The 23187-nt window shown below is 41.4% G+C and overlaps 1 protein-coding gene across 1 annotated transcript in view; it reads left to right on the top strand.

Moving 5' to 3' along the window:
* Positions 1-23187, top strand: part of ASTN2 (astrotactin 2) — a 982181-nt gene that overhangs the window by 393188 nt on the left and 565806 nt on the right. Inside the window, exon 7 of the mRNA XM_011950063.1 lies at positions 17607-17774. Within this exon, the coding sequence (XP_011805453.1) occupies positions 17607-17774 (168 nt within the window). The remainder of the gene's footprint in view (positions 1-17606; positions 17775-23187) is intronic.

Here is a 23187-nt window from a genome sequence, read left to right on the forward strand (position 1 = left end):
CCAAAGCTTCCTATTTTATCTTCATCACTACACTGATTATGTTCTATTATAATTCTCTATCTTGTTATCTCTCAATTGAACCATACACTACTTTCAGGCAGGGACTCTTTCTTCCACTTTTATAACCACCCCCTTTTGTCACAGTATTCAACACAGAGTGGGAGCTCAGTATATTTAGATCTGTTCCTATTCAAGATACTTTTTAAAATAACTTAAAAAAAAAAAACAATTCTGAGACATTTAATACCATTCCTGTAATTGTGATTCCTATTATTGAATTATTGGTTGTAATTTTATTTTGAAACCCAAAATTCGTCACAAGATTTGACAAAGAGGTAGACTCTTCAAAACCAGTCTTGAGCCTAGTAAGCATAAGCTGCATTGCTCTCAAAGCTACATCAGGAATTGGGTGGAAGATAGAATAGGTAATTCTTACTGAGGTAGATATAAGAAGATTCTTGAAGAAGGCAGAAGCTGAGTTGAGCGTGAAAGGGTAAGTTGGGCTTAGACAGATTCATTGTCCACCTAGAAGAACTCCTTAGAGGATGGGATGAGACTGGTTTGTGCATTTGTGCAAAAGAAAATTGGCCTTGGCTTCTCCTCTCTCCCCAGTTGACCTGCAGCATCAGCCCTCAGCAGCGCCCAGTCCCATCCCCTCCCTAACCTCACACCCTCAGTAAGATCCATCTAGGCAACAGGTGCATACTTATGGCATATTGCATGTTCCAAACACAGTGTGGGGACAGCAAGTTGGCATCTAGAGGCCTTCAGTCCTATTTCAGTCCCTATCCTTCTCTCATTCCAGAGACAACCTCACTACTAGAATGCAAATCCATATAATATTAGATCCTTATGAAAATAACACAAGAATACATCATGTACCGGGCAGTATGGTAGGTATTTTGCCTATAATAACTTTTTACATCTTTACAGACTTTATTAACTCATTGAACAAATATTTATTTCCTGTTTCTTGTGTGTCATGGAGCAGTAAAGATGCTGTGCTGGAAAAGACAGACACAGCCCCTGCCTGCAGCATGCTTTCATTCTCAGCAGGAGACGGACACCAAAGCAAATTAGCAAAATAACAAAGTAAGCATTGGCAACAGGTGAGAGTAGCTGGGAGGATAGTTAAAATGAAGTGTTAAATAATTAAAATATAGGAGAGTTGGGATGGCAGGCTCAGATATGCTGGTCAGGGAAGATCTCTCTGAGACAATGGCATTTAAAGGAACATGTGAAGTTGTGTGGGAGAGGAAAGTGTGTGTGTTCCAGGCAGAGGGAACAACACAGTCAAAGCCATTTGGGTGACTTGAACAAGGTGGAACAAGGTCAACGTGGTTGGGGCAGACTGGGTGATGAGTTGTAGAAGTGAGCACAGGAAAGCTTCTGTGGAATGGGCATTCTCTTTCCTTTCCATGGACAAGGACACGGAAGAAAGTAGAGCAGGGTAGAGCTCTGAGCAGTGTTCTTTGGTTCAGGAACATGTACTGTCTGATCCAAGTTTGTGTATTTAAGCTAAGCTGGTTCATTCCACTCCTGGCCAGTTCATGAAGACTTTCAATGCTGCATCTCTGATCATTCCTCCCCCTTCCTCTACCCCACCCCCCTCATTTATTGTCTTCAGTTTTTTGTTGGTGGTGGTTGTTTGTTTTATTTTCAGTATCTTCCTGTTTCCTGTCATAGTTTTCTGTTTCTCCTGTACCTCTCTCCATGCTACCCTGAGAACCCGGGACTGATGGACTTCTCGGACCTGCCTCTGAGCATTTGTCTCAGATGCAGCCCCTCTGCCCTCTGCCCACTGCCCACTGCCCACTCTGATTCCATCCACCATAGCACCCTCGCAGCCAACACATTTAACCATGCTGCTGCTGAGTCCCCAACTCCCAGCTGGCAATCATCTTCGTTATTTGAGGAGAATCAATTTTACTAAGCACCTTGAGTATTTGGAATTTCAAAGGATGAATAAATTGGCAAGGTGAAATTTCAGGGCAGTAGATGACAACATTTTTTAAAGGAATTTGCCCCCACCTCCCGTGTTAAGTCTAGTTTTCAAAATCAGTGTGTTGCCATTGAAGACGCTACTAGGGGAATGTCAGGGCACTTTCCCTTAATAGAAATGAGGAAGTCAAAGAGAAACACATCAGCAAATAATGTTGTTTTGGTGTTTTTGTTTGTTTGTTTGTTTGTTTTTATTGCCCTGGGATACTGTGCATGATTATTTCTCAGAAGTGATCTTTAATTGTTTCATCTAAAGGGTATGCATCTTCTTTGCTCTGTCTCCTCATAGAGGCTTGTGAATTGGATCCAGCTATTAGTAGCACTTACTAATTTCCTCTGAGCCTTGCTGGCTGAAGTGCCAGGCTTGGAACAACTTTTAATTTTGTTTTTAATTAAATTTCAGTTGTTTCAAATCACTCACTTTTAATGTCATTTCTTTGCAGTCCTCAGAGGCAGCAGGAGCTGTGTGTTCTTGTTTATTCACACACACAATCTGATGTGTATATATCCATGATGTGGCTAAAGACTGACTCCTGGCTGAGGACCAGAGCAGGAACAGGCAATTAGGAAAGTAGAAATGAGTCACAGAGTGGGCTTTTGGTTACACTGCTCTATCCAAAGCTAATATGTTGTTCAAGCAGGCGTCTTGGTTATTGTGTTTGTTTTTGTGAAATTGTATTTGAACAAGGCAGCATTTTCTTTTGTTTCGCAGTAGAACTATCAAATATATGAAGGTAGAAATAGTATAAGAATAGCTAACATTTATCCAGCATTTATTATGTGTTGGATGCTGTTTTAAGCACTTTACATCTATTAGCTCGTTTACATTAAAAGTGAGTAATCTGAAACAAGGGAAATTTAATTTACATATATTACCTCCCACATTCCTAGGAGATTGTTATCCAAATTTTTATAGCTGAGGAACCAAGGTCCATTTAACTGGATTGTTATCATTTGGTTGGTTAGTGGCATTGCCAGAACGTGAATACCAGCTGCCTTGCTCTGTATTTCTGCTCTTAAACACTACCCTGGACTCTCTGTCTATAAAAAAACAGAAAGGCTTCATCATCTAAATGAATTTAACAACAAAAAATATCAATTGACTAGTTTTTTGAAACAGCAAGATGATGTTAACTTTGTTTGGTCTTTTATAGGGTCTCTGCGCATGCCCATTCCGGTTGTGTAAACCGCAGGAGTGCCCCATGGGGTTTGGTCTGGATTCACAAACCATGGTTTGTCTATTTAGCTGTGCTCTTCCAGATATTAGCAACTCAGAAAGGACAATTAGGTTTGAAAGCAAAAGCATAAATACACTCCAAATGTCCTATGTATCCCATAGTTTAGCTCATCATTTGCTAGACCATTGGTTCCAACTGAAAATAGAACCCGACCTATTTTATATGTCAGAAACTTCACATTTAAAAAAAGGCTCAGCATGGTGGCTCACACCTGTAATCCCAACACTTTAGGAGGCTGAGACAGGAGGATTGCTTGAGTTCAGGTGTTCAAGACCAACCTTGGCAACATGGCAATATCTCATCTCTACAAAAAATTTAAAAGTTAGCCAGGCATTGTGGCATGTACCTGTAGTTCCAGCTACTAAGGAGGCTGAGTTGGGACAGTTGCTTGAGCCCAGGAGTTCAAGGCTGCATTGAGACATGATCGTTCCACTGCACCCCAGCATGAGCAACAGAGTGTGACCATGTCTCAAAAATAATAAAATAAAATAAAAAGAAACTTCACATATCTGTTCCCTTTGGAGAGAACATTATTTCTATTTTTTTTTTTTTTCTTTTTTTTTGAGACAGAGTCTCGCCCTGTCGCCCGGGCTGGAGTGCAGTGGCCGGATCTCAGCTCACCGCAAGCTCCGCCTCCCGGGTTTATGCCATTCTCCTGCCTCAGCCACCCGAGTAGCTGGGACTACAGGCGCCCACCACCTCGCCCGGCTATTTTTATTTATTTATTTATTTTTATTTTTTAGTAGAGACGGGGTTTCACCATGTTAGCCAGGATGGTCTCGATCTCCTGACCTCGTGATCCGCCCGTCTCGGCCTCCCAAAGTGCTGGGATTACAGGCTTGAGCCACCGTGCCCGGCCCATTATTTCACTAATATGATCATCTCCCTTCACACACACACACACACACACACCCCTATCAGGTGCTCACAGCAGCTTATTCCTTTCTGCAAAGCACTCATTCCTATGTGTGATCATCTTAGTGCTAGTGCATTTACTTGCTTAATGCTCACCTTCTCCCCCACATTGTACACTCTCTACGGACAAGTGCTATGTCTTTTATATTTCCTGCTGAATTCCCAGCTTTACAACCAGGCCTGGCACATAAGTGGTGCTCAGTAAACATTTGTTGACAGTATGAATAAATACATTCAGAAGTTAAATGCAATAATCAGCCTGCTGAGAACTAAAGTGACAGGACATGAAGTACAGGGCCCGGAGTGTGGTCTTCTGGATTCTGGTTCCAGGTTTGTAATTAAATAATTGTGTGTAACTTGGGCAAGACACTTTTACTGACCTCAACTTCTCCATCTGTGACATGATAATGAAGTAACTCCCTAGAACATATCTGCATATACATTGAGTATAATATGATTGAATGCCAACCGCTCTAATAAATACTTTTTATTCTTTAACTTACTTCTTCCTCACACTAACCCTACAGGTAGTTACTGTTTTTTTCTGATTTTTTTTTTTCAAATGAGCTTACTAAGTTCGAAAGAGGGTAATACCTTTGCCCAGGGCCACACAGCTATGAAACAGACCTGACTCCAGAACCTCTAACAGCTCTTGCTATGAGGATCAAGAGAGATATTGTATGTAAAGTTGTTATGCAGTGTTTTAAATGCTAAACAAAAATAAAATTGCATATTATTAAGGCCCTTTAGTGAACCTCAGGTAAGATCTGAAGCGCCACTGGAGAGTGTGGGGAGGGAACTGTGGGGTTTGCCTCTTTTGTTTCCATTTGATAACATCTATGGCAATGTTCTACAGATAGTCGCCTTAAAGAACCGTTTGTCACTCCATTCATTCATTCAAAATGTTTTACTGATTACCCGCTAAGGGCCAAACGCTGTGCTTAGAGATGCCAATTTAAAGATGAATTAGAAATGGTTTCTTCTTTAGAAAACTCACTCTCTCCCTAGGTAAATAAGACATCCATATGCCCTAAACCTTGCCACGTGCTGACTCCTCTGAGAGGGTGGGCTAAATTCAAATGCATCGGTGGGGATACTGATATAAGAAAAGAGATGCATGTAGCAGGCTTCAGGACAGAGGAAAGACAGGCTACTTCCAGGTGATGGGACCAGGGAAGGAAGATAAATGAGTATAATCTGGGAAGATAGGGGTGATGAAGAGGAAACTTCAGGATATGGGGACAAAGGCAAGTGTGAGAAGAAGAAAGTGGCATATTTAGTCAGTTCTCGCCTATCTTGGCCCAATGTCTCAGCCTCTTCCATCAGAGGGAGAACATATTCTTAGCAATTAGCTGGAGACCAAAAAAAAAGCAATTTTTCATCACCTTCTATGTGTTTGACTCACTACTACAATTTTATATATATTCTACCCTTTATTCCTTCCCAAACCTTCTGAAGTTGGTGTTATTGCTGTTTTCAGTATCATAGAAGTACTAGTAATAGTACCATCATCCGTATTCTTATTAAAAAGGTAGTATAGGTGTAAATGGAGCAAATATTAAATATACTCTCTTTCCTATTCCTGGGATATTTCCAATACTAGTCTGCCCGGTTGATTACTCTTTTGATGTATATCCTTCTAGAATTTTTTCTACACACACACAGAGACACACACACACATACACACAGAAACCCTGAATGGCTATTTTTATGTTTGTTTATTTCAAATCTGAGATAATACCTTATCTATTTTTGGGCAACTTGCTTCCTTCATGAACCATGGACATCTCAATGTGCCATTACACACAGGAGTGTGTGTTAGGTGTTGTCCCATTTTACAGAACAGGATCCCCAAGGCTCACAGAGGTGAGTCATGGGCATAAAGTCCATCAGGTGGTAAATGGCAAGGCTGGGGTTTCAACCGGTCTTCTCTGGCTCCTTCAGACTACATTTCACCAGCTGCCTCCAGGAACAGAAGACAGGAATTCACCTTTCATGCGACACATACCAGAAACTCGTACCTCAGCCACCCTGGGTCCTATTTGATCACCAGGGCCTTCATTTGGCCCTTGAATAAAAACCTTATTTTTTTTTCTCCTTACCTTCCCTAGAATTCATAGTAGGACTTGGCTGGTGAAAGGCTGGTTGCTGAGAAGGCTAGAGTGTGGCTAAGCTGCAGATCCCCATTATTACATTGCCCCAGGTATTAATATTATATATTTAGGCAGCTGTTCTCATCTGTGCCTGACAGTGAAATTTGTTCCATCAACATGACTGTTGAAACCGCTGATTTTTGGATGCTTGGCCCCATGTAGTCCTTTGTAGCATCATAAAACAATTAGATTTAGGCTTAGCATTAATTTGAATTATTGTCCAGTTTCCAGAAAATATCTCCTGAAAATGCCATGACGATGTATTACATGTCTTTGGAGATATTAGGTATTGAATAACAATATTATGTCACCTTCTCCCTGACTTCTTTGTTTTTTTTCTCCCTCTCTCTTTCAACATGATATGATTTATGTTTCAGCTACCACCATGAGAAGTTCAGTATTTATAGAAGTAATGAGCGATGTATGTTGACAGAGGCAAAAAATAAAAAATAAATACAACAACCAGAAATCTTAGTGTTGTGGATAGGTTTTCCTTGAAGCAAGCAGAATGCGAGGCAGCCATGTGTTAACAGAGCTCTGGGGTCAGAGTCAGGTAGCCTGCATTCTTTTTTTTTTTTTTGAGATGGAGTCTTGCTCTGTCTGCTCTGTCGCCTGGGCTGGAGTGCAGTGGCCTGATCAGCTCACTGCAAGCTCCGCCTCCCGGGTTTACGCCATTCTGCTGCCTCAGCCTCCGGAGCAGCTTGGACTACAGGTGCCTGCCACCTCGCCCGGCTAGTTTTTTGTATTTTTTTAGTAGAGACGGGGTTTCACCGTGTTAGCCAGGATGGTCTCGATCTCCTGACCTCATGATCCGCCCATCTCGGCCTCCCAAAGTGCTGGGATTACAGGCTTGAGCCACCGCGCCCGGCCTGCATTCTAATTCTGAATTGTCTGTTTCCTAGCTGTGCAATTTAGGACATGTACATTTAACCTCTTTTAGCTCCAATTTCCTTGTCTGTAAAATGGGACTAAAAGTAACACCTACCCTCTAGTGGTTATTTCTAAGCAATGGCATTAATAAAAAGAAAAATACCATTTTCTATGTGCATTCAATGAGTGAGGCACATACACAGACTTACATTTACCTTGCAAATCCTGCAAGGTAAGTGCTATTCACCCTCTTTTAGATGAGGAAGCAGAGAAAAGAAATATCGAGCATTTCCCAGGGTCACTCAAATGATGAATTGTCAAGGCACCTTTTGAATCCAGATGTGCCCACCTCAAGGTCTATGCTTTTTCCAGTGAAGCCATTTCCAGACAAAAGAGAAGAGAGCAGAAAGCAAGAGATCTAGAGAAAAAGGAACACTTACAAACATACACACACTGACACAAGAGACACAAAGCAGGCAGGTGCCTATGCCTAATTTGGTCAGTTGGCATGGAACCCACAGTGTAGTCATGAAAGAGATTTGGGGAGGAATTGCTAATATGGTCATTCCTAGTCCTCACAGTTGTGAGCTGTCCTTTCCAAACAGCTCCTGGTGTTTCTGCTGATTCCTTGGGAAAGGCAGAAGGAAGCACATCTCATAAAAAAGGGTGGACCCTGAGAAGTGGAAACGGGGCTGCAGGGAGCATAGTGAAGCTGATGGGTCCTGCAGGCCACAAGTGCACTCATTCGTTTGTTAATTTCTTCAGCTATTCATATCTCAGCCACAAATTTTCATTCCAAATGTATTGCACCTAATATATGCCAGGCATACTTCTAGGACCCCTACAATGGTTCCTCACTCTTGCAACATGTCTTCAAGTAGGGTCCCTCATTCCCACCCTATGCAGATCATCCCAGGAAACTGTGACAATCAGGGGAAAAACTGCTAGGATAAGTCAGCCTAGAAGAAATGAATCTAGCCTGAGTAGGCGAGAGCAAGGTGACTTTGTTTTTTTTTCATGAAACTAATATCTGGCTGTGTCCCAAGCAGGATCACCATGTTGCACAATTTCAGGAGGTGCCATCTACATAGGACACAGTGTTGACAGAATTATCTGTGCTTATGTGTATGTACAAATGTATATACACATATACATGGGCATACACAATTATCAATTGTATATACATATGCAAAATATATAGTAATATGTATTAGATATGCAGACAGATATACGATTGTAAATAGAATGTGTAATTTATCTTGTACACTTTGTGCCTAGAATAACAAAACATGAAGGCCTTAGCCAGGAACTGTACTATCCATAGGCAATCCAAATGAATCTTATTTCATTTCCATAGATGCTCTATGAAGTAAGCATTATTCACATTGTACAGATTAAGAAACGGAGGAGGCTTACCAAGACTAAGTAATTTGTTCTAGAATCATACAGCAACTCAGTGGCTGGGCCAGATTTAATCTATTCCTATTAGACTCCTGTCAAAGTTCCCATCTAAGTTCATGTCTCACTTGAGCAACTGATACAGAGAGAGATTTTTCAGTATTAGTAATTCAGAGCTAAATGACCTTTGGGTCTCGGGAGTAGTCGTCAACTATGTTCATTCAAAAAGCACAGATCTTAGTTAAAAAAGAAATCCAACACTAAAATTGGGTCTGATGCCTAAATTCCCAATGAAGTCATAAAAAGAGTTCAAAAAATAAAATAAATAAATAAATAAATAAATAAATTAAAAGTAAACAGCTGCTTTCAACCTTTAGCCAAAATTCTTCTTTAAAAATTTAAATGAGTTGAAGAAAAATGGGAAAACATGCCATGACTTTATTCTTTTCCCGTTGCCTAGTTTGGTATCAAATCACTGTGTTCTTGGGGGAAAAGATACTTTTTTGAAATGTCAAAACTTCAAACCTTTTTTGTCCAGACTCAAACACCCCTAACTCAACTTTGAAGCAAGACCGTGGATACATAAAGGCACGTAGAATTCTGTGGCAACGTGTTTTCAGCCAGACTTTGATCACAAGTCTGAGGTAGGGAAGAATATATATACATATATATATATATGTGTGTGTATATATATATATATATGTATGTATATATATATTTAACCCAGAATATCCCAAATCCCTGTGGACTGTTCATCTCCATGGTCTATTTTCTGGGATATGTAGTGATGAGATCCCAATGTCTCTTCTATGAAGTGGTCTTCTCACAGTTATTAGCATTTCCTCCTCCCAGGAGCGAGCTCTAGCCCAGTGACAGTTCCCCTCCACCGGGACGATTCTTGATTGTCAGTGGAAGATACTGGCACAGACTCTGAGCTCTTAGAAGTTATGGCACTTGGATTCTGGTCCAGCCCTGACACCCGTGGCTCTGGGAGAGTCAGTTAACTTCTCTCACTCCCACCTCCCTCATGGCCAGAAGAGACTGAGCATCACAAAGTCCATGTTCTAACTGTGGCTACTTCACTAATCCCAGGGGGGATCTTAGGCACATCCCCCACCCCTTTTCTTGACCCTCAGTTTCCTTACCTCTGCAAAAGGGTCTGATTATAACATACATTCTCAATAAGGACATAACATCCCCAAAGGGGTAAAAATTGATCTTGGGGAGGGGGTGAAAATATTTTCCTCTATGTACAGTGAAAGCATAGTATATAAACAGTACATACAGTGTATAAGTAGTTATACAATATATCTCTGGTATTAAAATTTCATGGCTGGGAGGTGGTTAGGAAAAAATGTCTAAAAACACTTGAGAAAAATATTAAAACTTGAGAAACTCTAGACTAGAGAGACTCAAAGTTTTCTGATAGTCTGTAAAATTAGATACATAGCTAGCATAGCACCATAAAATTCTAATCTGTTGTGTAACGATTCCAGGAAACCCCAATCTTAACCAAGTTGCTATCTTCTTCAGAGCATGAAAAAAAGAGCACTTTTATGTAAAATTAACAGAAAGAGGTTGACTGTCTTTAAAATAGCCACTGGAACATCTCAGCGTTTTCTTAGCTTCTTTCTTTGCTTTGTCATTTCCATCTGATTCATACACTTTATGGGTATTATAATCCCTCTGTCCATCCAGTGATGTTGGAAGTGTTTGGAACCAGATAAGACACCAGACTTGGTATCTGGGGAGTGGATGAAAATAGCTTAGGTCAGACTTGGGTTTTTATCTTGAGCTCCATGAACCTCCAGAGGATCCATCAATAGAACTGTGCTTCACTTATTCATGACATTTGCTATACTATAAATTTAGTTTTATACGTTTGAAAACTTTATTCTGAGAAGTGATTCATAGGTATCCCAAGCACAAAATAAAGGTTACTAAGTGGAGCAAATGGCAAGCTTGAGATATTTGCTGTCAAATAAGTCAGAGATGGCCAAGGGCAGTGGCTCACACCTGTAATCCCCACATTTTGAGAGGCCAAGGGAGGTGGATCACTTGAGCCCAGGAGTTTGAGACCAGCTTGGGCAACATGTTGAAATCCTGTCTCTACAAAAAACACAAAAAATTAGTCAGGTGTGGTGGTACTGTAATGTCTCTGTAGTCCTAGCTACCTGGGAGGCTAAGGTGGGAGCATCACCTGAGTCAGGGTCGAGGCTGCAGTGAGTCATGACTGCACCACTGTGCACTAGCCTGGGTGAGTTAGAGCTGTTTCAAAAAAATAAATAAAATAAAATAAAATAACCAAACAAACAAACAAAAAGAAATAAGACGGAGGTAATTTGCTAAGGCTGCCATAAAACAAGTTTCACAGCCTGAGTTGCTTAAGCAACAGAAATTTATTTTCTCATATTTCTGCAGGTTAGAAGTTTGAGATCATGGTGTCAGCAGAGCTGGTTTCTTCTGGCGTCTCTCCTTGGCTTGTACATGGCTGTCCTCTCCCTGTGTCCTCAGATGGTCATTCCTCTATGTGTACCTGTGCCCCAATATCCTCTTCTTATAAAGACATCAATTATATTGAAATAGGACCCACCCTAATGACCTCATTTAACCTGAATTACCTCTTTGAAGACCCTATCTTCAAGGATAGTCACATTCTGAGACACTAGAGATTAGAACTGCAGCATATGAATTTGGGACAGAACACAGACCAACCCGTAATGAGTAGGAACCATACAGAGGAACAGAAGAAGACTGGGGTTGATCCAAGGCAAAAGGAAAGAAGATGGCAGAGGAAAGAGAGCTGGGAGTGGAAGGTCAGGAAGTGAAGACAGAGATAACCGGAGGAGGACTCTCGAAGATCCTTGTAAGAGAACCACCCCCACAATAATGTTCCTCCAGAGTGGTTGCTCTCAGAGAATGTTTGCTCCCAGCTATCCAGGTTGCCTCTGCCCATACTCAAAAACCCTCAAGCTTGTTTTTAACCACGTTTTTGCAGTCGATCACCCACCCCTTATATAGTTTTCTGTTGATGGTAGGTGGTGGAATGTATTCAAGCCTGACTTGGGGCTGTGTGGACCTGGGAGAAGGGTAAAAGTGGCATATTCTTCTTGAGTCTGTCGGGCTGATAGTAGATATGATCTTCATTCCTGCATCATCACACAGTTTGTTTTTCATCTTGTTCCCAGGAAGATGTTTCTCCCAGGTCCAAGACAGCTAGGACCCGTGGTATTCATGATATAACAGAAGGAAGGGAATCTTTAATTATTTTTACCCGAAGAAAGAGGGAAAATAAAAATGAAAACTTTTGGCTAAAACAGTCTCTACGCTTCATTTGTAAAGACCATCTTTTAGCCACACAGTCTTTCATTACTGTGCTCACCATTTGCCACTGTGACCACAGCCTTCTTTTGAAATCTCCTGTCCATGGTTCTCAGAGGTCTATTTCATGATGCGAGGTGTAATGAAAGGGATTTGCAGCTGCTGTCTGGCTCTCCAGGCAATTTTGTCTGGTGATACCTCCTTCAGTGGTATTTTTAGTTCTCATCTGTAGCCTTCTGTTTCTTTCGTGGCTGTGCCTCTGGCTTTTCAGAGTATACTACAGAGTGGCCTGAGCTCCCCAGCTCACCCCTGATCTATGCTGCACAATTACAGAAGCAGGCTGATAATCAATGTAATTGAAGATCAGAGTTAATGAGGACCTCTGTGCCCGTGCAGTCCCCTGAGCAACGCTGGGCTTCAGATGCTAGATAACGAAATGATTGGGCTGAACTGAAAATCCATTTGGCTAATTAGATGATGTATATTCCCATAAGTAAGTGGGAGAAAAAAACCATATATATATATATATATATTTAAAAATAAGGAAACATGACATTTTGAAGTTGAAATTTTGGCAGAGATTTATTTCAGAGTCATTGCTCTCTGGGGAGATCTATTTGAGTATAGTGAGGAACTCAGAACAGTCAGTAAAGTGGGGAGGACACTTTAAAGCCAAAAAATAAAACAAGGGTCCAAAGAAAAACTAGAAAAACATAAGACACATGGAATAGTGCCTTTTATTCTTTTTATGTGTAGTTTGTATTCCCAAATAAATGGAATTTATTCACAGAGCTCTGCTAGACATTCCTTAAACTTAGTGTTCTCTTTCTCTCTTGTTCTCTGTCACATGCCCACACCGAACCTCGACTTTACCCTAAGCACAACAGTGATAGTAGAGTTAAATGAAGCCGGGCTTTGCCTTCAAGAAATGCACAATCTAGATGGGCAAATAAGTAAGGGAAGCGAGGGGCAGGGGGAGGGGAGCAGACAGTCATGCTTTACCTTAGATTTTTCATATCTGATCTTCCTTCCTGGGCTATAAGTTCTCAGTAGGCAGACGTTCTCAACCAGAGCCTGCTGCAGGGCTTGGCACATAGCCATATCGGAGTGAATGAATGACACTCTGCCACAGCACATACAGGTGCTACTTGAGTGGAATGCCTTGCAAGTAGTAAAGAGATTAAGAGTAGTGCAGGCCAGTTTTGGAGTCTAGCCTTAAGGGTTAAATGCCACACAGGTAACCACTTACTCTGGAGGAAACAGTTCATTATGCCATGGTCTCTTTTGCATCCTTCAAGGTATAGCTTAAAGGCCAGCTCTTCAGTGTTCCTCTTTGAGCCCCCTTTTTCCTCTCCCTTATATCCAAAGACAATGCCTATATTTTTCAGGCAATTCTTACCACACTCTAGGTTGTATTAAAGATATCTGGGCAGATATTTGATCTCCTTTGTTTTATCCCTAATTTTCTCAATGGATTCAGACCATTTCTTAGTCTCTATGTCTATTTCTTACACAGGAAGAAATTTAATCAACATCGGGTAAATGATTACATTAAATTTGGCACAAAATTACTTCTTTTCAGGCTCTGATATGGCACCTCCCTGCCACACATCCTTGACCCTTCTCACTGAGTTTCTCTACCTCCCTCTCTACTTTTGCCATACATATCATGAGCCCATTCAGTGAACAAGAGCTCAGGAGCCACAATAGTGATGTTCGACATTTAGTTTGGAACTGGGGAGATTCTGAAGGGCTATATTCTGGCTCTCACAGGATGGAAAAATTAAACTGTGGGATCAATGTGAAGGCATTTCTGCTTCACAATTCCATGATGAAGTGAATTGAACTTCCCTCTAGTCAAGCATGGAACTCTGATTTCATTAATGCACTTGACATTCACTAAAGTCCTAGTATGTATCAGGCATTTTACTGAGAGTTGGATTGATAAGGACTAATGAGTCATGACCTCTTCTCTGTAGGAAATCACAGTGTATCAGAGAAAGCAAAAGCCCTCCAACTCTACATGATATGCACTATAGAAGAATTCACAGACTACTATAGACAGAGGAAAAGGACCATAAAAAGCAACTGGCCAAAACCCCTAAGCCTCAAGATAGCTTGAAAAAAGGCAAATGTTCCAGCTTCGAAGGCTGAAAAATCTTGCTTTAAGTTCCACTTTGGCCACTTATTGGTTGTGCAAATTTGACCATGTCAATTCCTCTCTGAACTTCATGTTCATTTGGAAGAAATACCTATCCTGCAAAGCTGTTGTAAGGATTAAGAGAGCAGAATACATATCACATTCATGCCACGAATGAACAGAGGACATTCAAAGGATAGTAACTCCCTTCTGCCATTAAACCAACTGGGTAACTCCGCATAATATCTTTTTAAAGACATTAAGGATAAACTGCTGTCTTAGTTTGTCCAGCCTACTATAGCAGCTGGTTTATAAATAACAGAAATTTATTTCTTACGGTTCTGGAGACTGCAGATTCCAAGATCAAGGTGCTAAAATATTAAGTGTTTGATAAGGGTCCATTTCCTTATTCACAAATGGCCACTTCTCCCTGTGTCCTCCCATGGTGGGAGTGAAGGAACTCTCTGGAGTCCCTTTGCTAAGGGCACTCATCCCATTTAGAGGCTCCATTCATGAATCACCTCCCAAAGGCCCCCCCTCCAAGTATCACCACATTGGGGATTAGGTTTCAACACAGGAATTTGGGTGGACACAAACTTTCTATTTATTACACCTGCTTTTTTAAGCCAGTCTCTTCCATGGAGACTCATATTTCTCATAATTGAGAGAAATCTGTTTACTGGTATTGCATTTAGAGCTTCTAAGTTCATAATAATTCAAAATAATTATCAAAATAGTTCCTGTTCCTTGAGATTTCACAGAGCTTCTAGTGGACATTGTGATGCTGCCCTCAGGTTTCCAGTCAGCACCTAGACACTTAATCCCCAGCTGCCAGAAATGTGGATGGTTGACCACTCTCAGCTGAGTCATTTTTTGAGCAATGCCTTCCATTGAAAGGGACCACTCCACACAAGATTACGTCCCCTCTCCAGGGACAGCTCACAGCTTATGACTGGCCGATGTGGGGATAGAAAGTCCTGACATCTTTGTCTTGATTTGGAACATCACTGAAGGACCGTCGCAGCCCCAGAGCTCCCCATGGGATCAGCTGAGGGCTTTGCTGTGTGTTAGTTTGACCTCTCCCTTTGCCCAATCCCACTTTGCTCATCCTCTTACAAGAATATGTACCCCAAAACATCCTGAATGCTTGTGTCTGACTCCGAGTCTGTTTTCTGGTGATTCGGACCTAAGACAAATGCATTGTCTTATGCAATCTTTATATCAACCTATGAAAGGGGACTTGGTATCACACCTTTCATATAGGATAACTGAGGGTTTGTTTTTTTGATCCAGTTTGTAGAGATGGTAAGTAAAAAAGTGAGAATATAAGCTCATATCTTGCTGACTCTATTCTCTTTATCACTGCACTGTGTAACTTTCCTGAAGTAGAAGGATTAACCAAACTCAGTCCTGGGACACAATTCAATATCTATCTTTCAGTCTTTAGTGAGAATAAATACAAGAATTATCCATTTAAACAGCATGACTGTGCTTTTTTAAAGAAAAATCTGGTTGATACTGATGTTCTGTGCCTTCCTCAAGGACCCATGTGACATGTTTCTGCTTGGGCTTATTTCCAGGGGGGATATATGGCTTTGCAGATAGATTTGCATATCTTCTTCTGCCAGAAATTTGAAATATGGAATCCAACAGACTCCTTCCTTTTTTGCCTTAGCTGCCAAGGACTTTAGGGCCAACTTGAAATGTGGTCATTTCCTTATCTCAGTCCTGATACTATCTATTCCCCCTACTTCACAAAGATGCCTCTTTCTTTTGCACCGAAATTATGTTGTCCACTGTGCCTTTATTTAGGGATTTACTGCATAGGATGACAGAAATCATATGATTTGTGTGAATTAGAGAAGCTAATCATTGCCGATCATACCCTTACTATTTCCAGGGAAACTTCTCCTCCCACAGTCTTAGATGCTCAGACAGCCAGGTGTGGTCTCATGTGATCCTGCCTCTCTGGCCATTGCTCATTGGACCACAGCTTTTCACCAGAGTCAAGAGGAGTCCAACCATAGGTCAGCCAGCAGAGTCAGATGTGACCTGACAGAGAGGCCTCCATAGAACCCATTTGATTCTTATTAACTGAGTCTGTCTTTGGAGAACTTGAATTGCACTCACAGAAAGATTTGTTTCTTTGTTTTTACTTGACAGTGAGGTAGACACAAGGTGAGAAGCTGAGTCATGTTAATTATAAAACACAATTTAAAGTCTCCTGCTGCTGCCATCTCTAGATCTGCCATCAATCTAGACTTACGCTCCCTGTCCAGCTTTGTGAAGCCTGGTCCTGTGTGGGTACATTTTTTTCCCACTATGAAATTCTATCTTTGTTTTGTTTTATTGCTATACATACATACACTCACCATTTGCAACTTATATGCAGCCATCCTGAATGGGCTTCTGTTTCTTGCCTCCCAAAAAAAGTCTGTGTGTATATATATGTGTGTGTACATGTGCATGTGTGTGGAATATCTATCTATAGATTATTATATATTTATATGTAATATATATACATATATGTATGTTTCCACATATATGTGGGATAATAAGGAACATTTTAGAGCAAATCTTGGCCTACGCAAGCACTCAAGAAGAAATGTTAGCCATCATAAATGTTGAAAAATTGGTTGATTAGAATAAAAATGTTAGTATTTAGCTTCTCTTGAAGAAAATCTTAAGATCTGGTGCCATTAGCCTTTAGTTCCATGTGGCAAGAGCTGCTGGAGCTGTATCATAGCAGCCCCATTTTAATGGAGCCTACAGTGTTCCTTGTGTCTCAAACCCCACCTTCTCCCTATTGTTCTGCAACATCAGGGTATTTTTTCTCTTGGGTGGGCGCTGCTCTTTTCCTTAGAGGTGCTGGGGATTTCTTTGGAAATCTCACTTTGTCTCTGTTTTCTCTATCTTGGTCTGTCTCTCTATATCTTTCTGTCTTTCTCATAATAACACAAAAACAACACAAGCTTTGTGAGGAGACGTGGATGCTATTTCCTTCACACTCAGCCAGTCTCTCCTATTGATGTTAGCCTCCTGGCCCCTGTGGGTATCAATGACCCCTGTTCCAGAGGAGACACCTGAGTGACAGGGACATTAGCTTTTTTCATTTCCTTTGAAATTTAATGTTTAATCATTATTTCCTAGAATAAGTCAGGTGCCAGCTAAGCATTTTATCTACATGAATTTATTTCATTCCCTTATCAACTCCATGAGGTAAGTTCCATTAATATTCTCCTTTACAGAGGAAGTAACCAAGACCTGGGGCATTGTGTGACTTGCCCGAAGTCAATGCCTAGTAAGGGCAGATCCTGAATTTGACCCTACTTCCCTCTCAGTCCTAAGGGCCTATCTTTCATCACTAAGCTGAATTCTCTCCCACGTTTGATCTGCCTCTATCTCCCTATGGGCTTGCAACATCATGACAGGCACATTGCAAGTGCGCTTAGACAAATGAGATCAAATGACCTGGGGAATGTGGCTTGTATGCACCTCTCTGTGTTCCTGTAGCATCGGCTAAGACCTTAAAATCAGTGAGAAAGTAGTCATCTCTCTGTTCACCCATAGGAAGCAGCTTCGTGGTGAGTGAAGGGAGCTACCTGGATATCTCCGACTGGTTAAACCCGGCCAAGCTTTCCCTGTATTACCAGATCAATGCCACCTCCCCATGGGTGAGGGACCTCTGTGGACAAAGGACAACGGACGCCTGTGAGCAGGTCTGCGACCCAGAAACCGGTGAGCCATGGGAGCCGGGATGGGGATAGAGGGTGGGAGAGGCTGGGTGGAAAGAGGCTCTGTGCTCCCTCTACCTAAAGAACTATGGATTCTGAGCCATTGACAAGTGACTGGATAAGAAGGCCCATCAATCCAATTAACACTAATCTATATGCTGCCATTGCCTTTCAAGGGAGGAAATTCTTAGAGAAACACAGACTCTCAGAGTAAGAAAGGACCACAGAGAACATCTGGCCCAACTCCAGACAAGCAAAATGTCTGCACTTCAGATATCCCTGCATTCAGAGCTTATCTTCTTGTTACTAGCTGCGTGATCTTGAGCAAGACACTGCCTACCTTTCAGTACAAGAGAATGAAAATAGCACCCAACTCACAAAACTGTCATTAGGATTGAATGAGATGCTGTGTGGAAATCTCATAGCATATTCATTCATTCACTCAACAGGTATTTCTTTAGTAGCCAGGCATATTTTTAGGTATTGGGAAGATAGCAGTGAACAAAATATGCAAAATCTCCACCCTCATGAAGCTTACATGCTAGTGGGGTAGACACTAAACATGCACTGTGGAATATAGTAGCCACTAGCTACATGTGACATTTTATTTTAAATTAATTGAAATTAAATAAAATTAAACAAACATTCATTTTCCCAGTCATGCAACCCAGATTTCAAGTGCTCCATAGCCATACACTAGCAGCTACGTTTCTGCACAATATAGATATAGAGTATCTTCATCATTCTGAAAATCTCTATGGGACAGTGCTGCAGTAGTCAAACAAGCAGGTAAATTATACGACTCTGTGAGGTGATGATAGATGCTGGTGTGGGGGAAAAGAATGATGTACAAAGCATGTAGAGTGCTAAGCTGGGAGTATGGGTGGAGTTTCATTATACACAGAGTGGTCGGGGAGGCCTCTCTGAGAAGGTGACATTTGAGTAGCCACCTTGAGATGGGAGAATAAACCATGTTAGTATCCAAGGGACTTGTTCCAGGCAGACGGAGATAAAAGAGTCAGTGGCGCAATCTCTACTCACTACAACCTCCGCCTCCCAGGTTCAAGTGATTCTCCTGCCTCAGCCTCCTGAATAGAAGGGATTACAGGCACATGTCACCATACCTGGCTAATTTTTGTATTTTTAGTAGAGATGGGTGGTTTCACCTTGTTGGTCAGGCTGGTCTTGAACTCCTGACTTCATGATCCACCCATCTCAGCTCCCCAAAGTGCTGGGATTACAGGTGTGAGCCGTTGCGCCTGGCCTAATATGCTGCTTATTTAGCACTGGTAGTGGGGCCAAGATGGAGAGTGAGAAAGAAGGGGAGTAGGAGAATAAAGCTGAGAAGAAGTAGTTTTGGGACATGGTGGTTCTCAGGGCCTTGTATAGGATAATCTGGACTTCAGATTCTACTCTGGGGAAGATGGACAGTCTTTGGGAGATTCTGAGTACAGAAGCAACATGCTGTGACCTGCATTTGAATAGAACCACTCTGGCTGCTGTGTGGTGAATTGATACAGGAGTGTTCAAAGGTTCTGTTACTCTAATCTAGGCAAAGGTTGGTAGTGGCTTGGACCATGGAGGTAAGAGACGAAGATGGTGAACAGTGATGAAATTTTGGATATATTTAAGAGTATACGCTCAACAGAATTTATTGCTGAGAATAGAATGCAAAAAATAGAGTGGAGTCAAAGATTATTCCAAATTTTTCAGTCTGAACAATGGGACACATTGAGTTATTATTAACTGAGTCAGGGGATGCCACGGGAAGGTCAGGGTTGGGTGAGGAAGACAAAGAGTGCTGTTTTGGGTGTAAGTTCAAGATGAGTACTAAACATCAACAGAGAATGGACATTTGGGTCCTGATCTAAGAGCCCCAAATGGGGCTAAACTGGGATTCCAGTAGTGGAACGTCTAGCAACCCTTCCCAAATGGGAAATAAAGTGGGGCTGGGTGTGGATGTTTACAGTGTGCCCTTCACGAGATGCTTCTTTTACCTGGTGGGCAGCCTAAGATCTGGTTGTCTGATGGTGACCCGGGAGATCACCTGTGATCCTGTGAACTTCTCACACAGGAAGCTTGATTACACTGGCTGCCACCCTTGGTGGTTTATCTAACCTGTGAACAGTTAATGCCTGCCTGACCATCAGTCATGTGCTGGGAGCCTGCCCTTGTGTTCTCCCCAACATCCAGGTCCTAGGATAGCCCCTGCTCCTTCAAACGGAAGGCACAGATTCAATTAAACACCACCATAGGAAACAAGTTCAAAGATTAAATACTTACAGATCCCGAGTCAGGAAGGCAATCTTCTGTCCCTGGGTCACAGAAGGCAAGAGATGGGGGATGACTCAGTTGCCAAATGTGTTAGTTTAATTGTCTTGACAAAACTCTGCCTCTATTCGCCTTGTGTCCTAGGTTCTAGGCATACCACCCACGTGCAGGTTCGCTGAAGGCACCATGCCCTCACATGCCTCTGTCCCTTTCACAGGCTGTTTCTTCTCCTTGAAAATGTCTTCTTCCTTTTAATGGGAGAGCAGGGGCTTCTTTTTATTTCCTACACTTTCAGCCCAAACACCTTTCCTCCCACAGGTGGCATTCCTGACCCCCTCTCCCTAGCCCTGAACAGACGAATGGGTCCTCCCACCTACTGTCATAGCCTTCTGTGCTTCCATATGTCATGGCCTTGTTCCTCTACAGAGTCATTGTTCTTTCCTTGTCTGGAACTATCACCAGACTGTAAACTTTGTTGGAGCAAGGAGGGAGGTTCAAGATGTCTGTTTCACTTTTCTTGCTATCTTTAAAATTCAGCATAATGCCTGACATGTAATTAAGAGACAAAGAATAATACAAGAAGGAAGGAAGCAGGGAATTTTCCTCCTGATGCTTCTTGAAACAATTGTATATACCAATTCTAGTTGTTCCCCTTTTATTCACTTACATAAGAACTCAAGTTAAATATTTGGCAGATCTAGAAAAACTAGATCACCAACAACTGTGCAGCATCCAGGTATCTGAATTCTAGGATAGCCTGGTCTTACTCTCTTATTCCAGCACATCTCCAGCAGCATTCCTCTTTCCATTGCTTACTCTGCTTATACTCATAATTATTCCCCAAACATCCCCATGTAAAGTTTCACCTTTTGACTAGAGTTCAGCCCTTCTCTCCACTTGAAATGCCTCCCACCCTTTAATCATCTACCTTCCACAATCCTACTCATTTAATTTCTTCTTACTTCTTCTCAGTAGAATGGATAACTTCTTCTACAGAATCATCAGAGTTCTTTGTTGACTGAAAACCAGATTAAAACTTGAGTTAATGTTTGAAAGTTTGTCTCCCCTGCTAGAAAATAAATTCCTTAGGGCCAGAGATCATATCTATTCCTATATTCTTTCCACCGCAATGCCCAGCAAAGCACCTTTCTCTTATAAGTCACTCAAGGCATAAATGGATAGGACTGTCTACAGGTGGAAAATTGAAATAGGAACATAAGATCCCTAAATATATTTTCATAGGGCTTAACTCAGATCTACTTTGTAAAATTTAGTTCAATACATTAGATTCAATTCAAGCAAGATTTTCTTAATTCTGCAACTCATAAGTCGGTGTGTTAAGTATTATGGGAAATCACAGACAAATTGCACAATGTTCTTGCCTTCATGGATTTTACATTCTCACAGGTATAAAAAGAATCTGCTCATATATAGCTATTATCAAAAACACAGTGTAGTATAAATCAAGAACAATGCATTAACAAAGTGCCTCAAGCCTGAAGAACAGGGAGAAATGTATTCTAGATGGGGATTTCAGGAGATACGTCATGGAGAAGATGACCTTTTAGCTCAGCTTTGTAAAATCTGTAGGGACTATGAGTATGGAGGGTGCTTTAGCAGAGGGAACTTGATTTTTTGAAAAAGAAAAATTTAGAATGATTCTAGGACCCAGAGAGCAGTTTAGTTGTGCTGCCATCTGGAGAATGAGGTGTAAGCAGAGCACTGGGAGAGTGGCAGGGGATGAGGCTGGGAAGGTAATATGAAGAGAGGTCTTTAAAAGGTAAGGATCCAAAGACTTTGAGAGCATCTGTTCTCACAAGTAGATGAGTCCACCTGTTTTGGAGAGCATCTAACTCCCTAAAAGAACAACTAGAACTTTCTCCACTCTTTGCTTCCCATCAGGAATTAGAATTTGGGGAAAGTCATGGAAAAACTAAACCCTGAAGCCCTATATACATTTAGATCTGGATATGTCAAAAGTAGCTTAGCTTCTTTCAAAGAAGTCTCTCCTTTGTGAGTCAAATCTGTAGAGCTGGGCAGAGTTATGGAGTCAAAGCATTGGTTATCATTCCCTAAAGCTTTTCTGGATGTGTCGATAAGAAGAATTGTTTCTCCCAAATGACAGGGAAGGAGGAGGAAAGTGGAGAAGATGCTACAGCTGAAACATTTATATAATTGTCTTGGTGCACACATGAACCTGGCCAAGTTTTCCTGGCTGCATGCCACAGCCCATCTCCGGTGTGTTTTTCCAGGGATTTCAACAATTAGTACCACCCACAGGGATGACTATGGAATTAGATGTGTGATGTGCTGGAGCCAGCTCACGTGGCGTCATAAGAGTTGACTGTTAACATCTTTTCCCAACTCTTTGTTCAGCGATGGCATGTTGATAGCCTGAAAATATGCTGTGGTGAGGATGTTTACACCAATACAATTGGTAAATGCAACAAAATCGAGTTGTTTTTTTTTTTTCAGAAAGACAGTCATTAAACATTTACCAGCACAACACTGGATGAGATAAGAACAAACCAATGAAAGACCAAGGCAAAAAAGTGGCTAGTGGAGACCTGAACATGTCACCAGAGTGACATTGTGCTCCTTCCCAGGATAGACTACCATTATCTTCATCTCTCTGAGGACAGAAAGTGAAAATCCAAGGACTACTTGCTCTGGTCCAATAAAATGCAACACCAAACAGTTGAAATCATTAGGCTTTGACTTTCAAGAATATCAGTGTGGTAGTGTCTTATTGTGAAACAGCTTTATTAAAGTTCTGCACATCTGTGGCATCACACCAAGTTCTGTAAATAAAACCTTTGACAATATGGTCTACAACACATGAAGCAAATGACAGCAGAACACCAACTCATTCTTTCATGTGTTTATTCATTCATTCAAGCACTTAGTGAACCAGAGTAGAATTGGAATATCTTCCTGAGTCACACACAGCCAGGTTTAAATTCTCTTCTCTGTTTCCTGGTTGTAGGGAGCTGGGTAAATCATTTAACATATTCAAGCCTCATTTTTTATAACTAAAAATGAGAAGAATAATTTCAAGTTTTTAGAGTTGTTGTAAGGATGAGATGAAAAATAAAATTTAGAATTCACTGGTGCAGTGGATAATATATGGTGGAAACCCGATACAA

The sequence above is a fragment of the Colobus angolensis genome, unplaced genomic scaffold, assembly GCF_000951035.1.
Source record: "Colobus angolensis palliatus isolate OR3802 unplaced genomic scaffold, Cang.pa_1.0 Scaffold301, whole genome shotgun sequence".
Taxonomy (NCBI): domain Eukaryota; kingdom Metazoa; phylum Chordata; class Mammalia; order Primates; family Cercopithecidae; genus Colobus; species Colobus angolensis.